Source organism: Sinocyclocheilus grahami, unplaced genomic scaffold (assembly GCF_001515645.1).
Source record: "Sinocyclocheilus grahami isolate Dianchi unplaced genomic scaffold, SAMN03320097.WGS_v1.1 scaffold2499.1, whole genome shotgun sequence".
Taxonomy (NCBI): Eukaryota; Metazoa; Chordata; class Actinopteri; order Cypriniformes; family Cyprinidae; genus Sinocyclocheilus; species Sinocyclocheilus grahami.
Genome location: NW_015507678.1, coordinates 104,470 through 109,571, shown reverse-complemented (window position 1 = coordinate 109,571; position 5,102 = coordinate 104,470). Strand labels below are relative to the sequence as shown.

Genomic DNA, 5,102 nt, shown 5'->3' with positions numbered 1-5,102 from the left:
ATACATACATAAATACATACTGTTGTGGCAAAAACAATTATTAACAAAATAGCATCACAGAGTAAGAGACAAGGAATCAAATTATATTTAAGGAAAGAAGTTTATTTTCCTTAAAGAGGTATGTTCATAATGTTTCAGCAGCTACCATGAAACACAACAGACCTGAAGTCACACTGAAAGCAGACAGGCTTATTATACTGTTATCACCCCCACTTCTTGCAAGTTTTCCTTAAACAAAACCTAGCTGTTTTCAGAAAAAACAATGGTCCTTCTAACCCCCTGGGCTTTTATTATCTTCACATCTGTGAGGTCAACAACCCCTCTGTCTTTCCTGCACTAAAGAGTTCAAAGGCTCTTTCTGATCATTTGTTTTTACTGTGTGTTTGTGTGCCTTCACACCCGTGAGGCCAAAAGTACTAACCCCTCTGTCTTTCCTGATTAAATTACCTGCACTAAAGACTTCAAAGGCTCTCTGTTTTACTGTGTGATGTCTTTGTTGCATTTCAGGTGACATACATAAAGAGTAAAACATTAATTTTCCTACAACAGAGCTCACCCCAGAGAGCTTTGTATATAAAATATGATGTGCGTTCAAATGTCTCTTGAATGTGAATATAAGTCTACATTTAAACAGTATTATATAAATACTGAAAGAAAGGGCCTGATCTTCTTGATGTTGAATAAAGCAAATCTGCATGACCGGGCAGTTTTTGCAATGTGGTCTGAGAAAGTCAGCTGATCATCAATCATAACTCCAAGGTTTCTGGCTGTTCTTGAATGAGTTATGGTTAATGTGCCTAACTGAATGGTGAAATTGTGATGAAACGATGGGTTTGTTGAAACCACAAGCAGTTCTGTCTTGGCAAGATTGAGTTGAAGGTGATGGTCCTTCATCCAGCAAGAAATGTCTGTTAGACATGCTGAGATGCGAGCAGCTATCGTCGGATCATCAGGATGGAATGAGAGGTTGAGTTGAGTGTCATCAGCATAGCAGTGATATGAAAAGCCATGTTTCTGAATGACAGAACCTAGTGATGCCATGTAGACAGAGAAGAGAAGTGGTCCAAGAACTGAGCCCTGAGGCACCCCAGTAGTTAGATGTTGCGACACCTCACCTCATTTATCTGTTTTAATATTTAATCCTTCATAAACATTATAAATGCTGCTCTAATGCTTCTTTCCTTCATTTCAGTCTCATTGCACAGACATATCCTGAATAGACATATCACTTATTTTTCTACACTGAAGGTGGCAACCGTTATGGTTCTAGTTTTGTTCATTGCTAATCATTAAGAGATGGCCAAAACAACGAATACACTTTACAGCTTCTCTAAACTGGGATCTATCACGAATCTGGTCCATGGACTTCCGTCCGCTTGCCACCAGAGGACGCCCTCCCGTTATATAGACACTGACACCACACCGACTGTCACATTCTCACACTACATTCCCCATAATCATTTGCCTGGACTCATCACTGATTGCATTCACCTGTGTCTCATTACCTCATCAATCTGGTTTACTCACACTCACATCGCTGATGATTGTTAGCCTGTATCGTTCTCCGAGTCTCTGTGTTTTTCCTAGTTCCTTGTTTTTTTCCTTACCTGTGTTTTACCTTGGACTGTCTATCTGGTGTTTGATTGTTTGCTGCCTTCAACATTTTGGTGTTTATATTTAAAGAGCACTAATCAAGATGTTGACATGTACATTTAAAATTATTTAACTGTGATTTCACTTAAACATAGATAAGAAAAACACATTTGCATTTTTATTTTAATAAAATAGTCAAATTTCAGTGTGTTATTTGGAAATTTTTATTCAAGGGACAAAATACAGTGGACACTTATTACAAACATATTTGTAAACGAATAATTGCAAAATCAAATTACAACAGGAACTTTCAGATTGTACAATTGTTGCTTTTTCACTATGTCTGCCTCAAAACGACAGATGTATCCAAGGTAAGCTAGTTTGCCATAACTACACCAACTACACTAAACTGAATACTGAAAAAGCTGAAATTCACAGTTCATTCATACAGTTCAGAGATGTGTAGTGTGGCTGTATCTAGTAAGGTTTAAGACTGATTTCAATGCATTAAATTATTACATAAATGCACAAAATACACACCTTATGTTCAAATGGCAAAAATATGTTTCAGTAATGTGACCTTTTCCTCACAATATTTATGACCACTAGTGGAAGAAAGCAAAGGCATATGATTCAAAAGATCAGTAAAGCATTATTAAGAACAACATTGGGTGTTATTGTCATTGTCATATGTGGTCTTCTTTTGTTAATTTGATTGGAAAGAGTAATGACAACTGACATGTCAAAGATGTTTAAAGGTAAAATTTTAATACTTTGTGGTATAGTATTTGAGAAAACAAATTTTAAACAACTGTATGACTGTAAACCAGCAACACAGGTGTGCATAAATAAATCATATTTTAAACATTATTGCCAAAGTCTTTTCATTTTTAGTTCAGGTGAAACAACCTGGTAGCAAATTTTTTTCAAATTCATTGCCTGGTAGCAATATTTCAAATGATTCTGGGGGTCCTGCAACTGCCACTGACTATAATCAATTAATGAATCAACGAAATGAGTATATAAACGGTTTTAATGATTATAAATGAGGATATGATTACATGCAATAAAATGATTAAATGACAAGTGATTATAAATGAATGAATAAATGAAAATAAATGAATGATTAAATGAATAACAAGTGAATATAACAGAAAGAAGTAAAACAACAAAAAATGTATGGTTGCTTTCTTGAAACAACACACATAGGTTGCTATGAAGAATCCTTAGATTGTATACACCTCCTTTGTTATATTAAGAAACCACCTACACTCAGTCATTTCACATTAAAGTCATGTTTTTTTTTTTCATTGAATGACACATTTCTCCCAGAATCCTTGCCCACTTGTTTGTTCTCGGAAGTGATTATACAGTTCTGCCAGGTCTTGATATTCTTTTAGTTTTTTTTCAAGCTTCTCACTGAGCTCATTGGTGAGCTGATCTTTATTCTTGCAGAACTCATTAAATGTCTCTGCTTGTTTTCTGGCTTCATCTTCATGTTCCTTTTTTATATATCTAATTTTCTGTTCATATTCCTCTTTCATTTTATCATGTTCTTTTTCTTCTTTTTCTTTTCTTTTGCTGATCTCCTCTTCTTGCTCTTTTTTAAGATCGTCTATCATTTTCTTCCATCTCCTTTTCTCCTCTTCTCGTCTCTCATCTTCCATTTGTTTAATTCTCTCCCACTCCTGATTCCTCTCTTGTGCCAACTGCTCATAATGCTTTTTCATTTCATTTTTCTTTTCTTCAAAATCCCTTTCTTTTTGCTCTCTTACTCTTCTCTCTGCATATCTCCATTGCTGTCTCTCCTCCTCTATCTTTTGTCTCTCTTCTTCTCTCTCTCTTTCAGATTTCTTTATCATTTTCTCCAGTTCCACTTGTTTTTCTCTCAATTGTTCATCATGTCTTTCTTTTCTCTTTCTGTCCTCTTCCTCTCGTTCTCTCATCTGTCTTTTCTTTTCCTCTTCCCATTCTCTCTGCTGTTGTTTAATGTTCTCTTGAATGTCCTTTTTGTCATTTTCATGCTCTTTTATTTTTCTTTCCCATCTCTGTCTCTCTTCTTCTTCCTCCTTTATCCTCCTTCGTTCATCCAAATGTTTCCTTTTAGTTTCCTCTTCCTGTTCCCTTTTTAATTCTGCCATGACATGCTTTTGCTCATCTTTAAGCTTTTTTTGATCTTGTTTAAATTTCTCCTCTCTCTTTTTATGCTCCTCTTCTTTTTCTCTTTGCTGTTTTTCATAGAGTGATCTCTGATTTTCCATTTCTCTCTGTATCTTTTCAATATTTTGGTGATATTCAGCTTTTTGTTGTTTTTCTGCATCTGATCGTCTCTTGTCCTCCTCCTCTCGTCTCTTCAGTTCTTTTTTATCTTTCTCTTCAAACTCTTTTTTGAGAGTCTCCTCTTTTTCTCTGATCTGTTTGTCCATTTTCTTCCTTTCCTCATCTGCATTCCGTTTCTCCTCTTTCAGTCTTGCCATCATATTTTCCATTTCCATGTCATATTTTGCTTGTATTTCTCTCTCTTTTTCTTTCAGTATTTCCTCCACTCTTTTTTTAATAGACATCTCTGCTTCCTCAAACATTTCATTTGTGAAATATTGCCCATGATTATATTTTTTCACCTGTTCTATCATATCAAATAGCTGAGTAACTTGTGTGTGATCTTCCTTTTTTTTGTTATTAAAAACCAAAAACCTGTTTCCACATTCATTGATCAATTTCTTGAGTTCTGCACTTCTACTTTTCTCTACATATTGTTCTATTGTTTGGTTCCCCAGGTCATCTCCTCTTGTGAACAGAACAATGCTGAACTGTGCAGCCTTTAAACCAAAAATCCCCTTTATCAGACTGAGAGTGTCTTTCTCCTCCTTAGTGAATCTTCCCACACTCACAACAATAATGAAGACATGGGGTCCAGGTGCTGACAGGGAAACACATTTCACAATTTCTTCCTGCACTTGTTCATTTGACAGTGTGGTGTCAAAGAGACCTGGAGTATCTACAACAGCTACAGATATACCCTGAAGCTCTCCAACTCCTTTCATGCAGACAGTCGTCACAGAATCTGTACTGGGTTCAGCATTAAACTCGTTTTTCGCTAGAATGGTGTTTCCTGTTTCACTTTTTCCATTTCCTGTCTTTCCAATCAGCACAATTCTTAAAGAGTTTGAATCTGGTGCCTCTTCATCACCTGAAAATGTCAGTAATAGATTTTAGACAAGTTAATGACTTTCTGAAATAACAAAGTAATAACTTTCTTTGATATAAATTGGTGATATTTTAGAAATTGCTGTTAGCCCCTTAAGCATTAAAAATGCATTCAATTTGGTGTGTTTCCTCAGAATGTCTTGTTGTTCATGTGTACTAAGTGAAGTTTCGACATTGCATTCAAGAGATACAGTGGGTACGGAAATTATTCAGACCCCCTTAAATTTTTCACTCTGTTATATTGCAGCCATTTGCTAAAATCATTTTAGTTAATTTTTTTTCCTCATTAATGTACACACAGC

General features: G+C 35.5%; 1 protein-coding gene across 1 annotated transcript in view; it reads right to left on the bottom strand.

The window, feature by feature from the left end:
- Positions 1-2,808: 2,808 nt before the first annotated feature.
- The window catches only part of LOC107575180 (GTPase IMAP family member 8-like), a 27,664-nt gene continuing 25,370 nt past the window's right edge, over positions 2,809-5,102 (bottom strand). Inside the window, exon 7 of the mRNA XM_016261600.1 lies at positions 2,809-4,783. Coding sequence (XP_016117086.1) covers positions 2,901-4,783 — 1,883 coding nt within the window. The 3' untranslated portion in view covers positions 2,809-2,900. The remainder of the gene's footprint in view (positions 4,784-5,102) is intronic.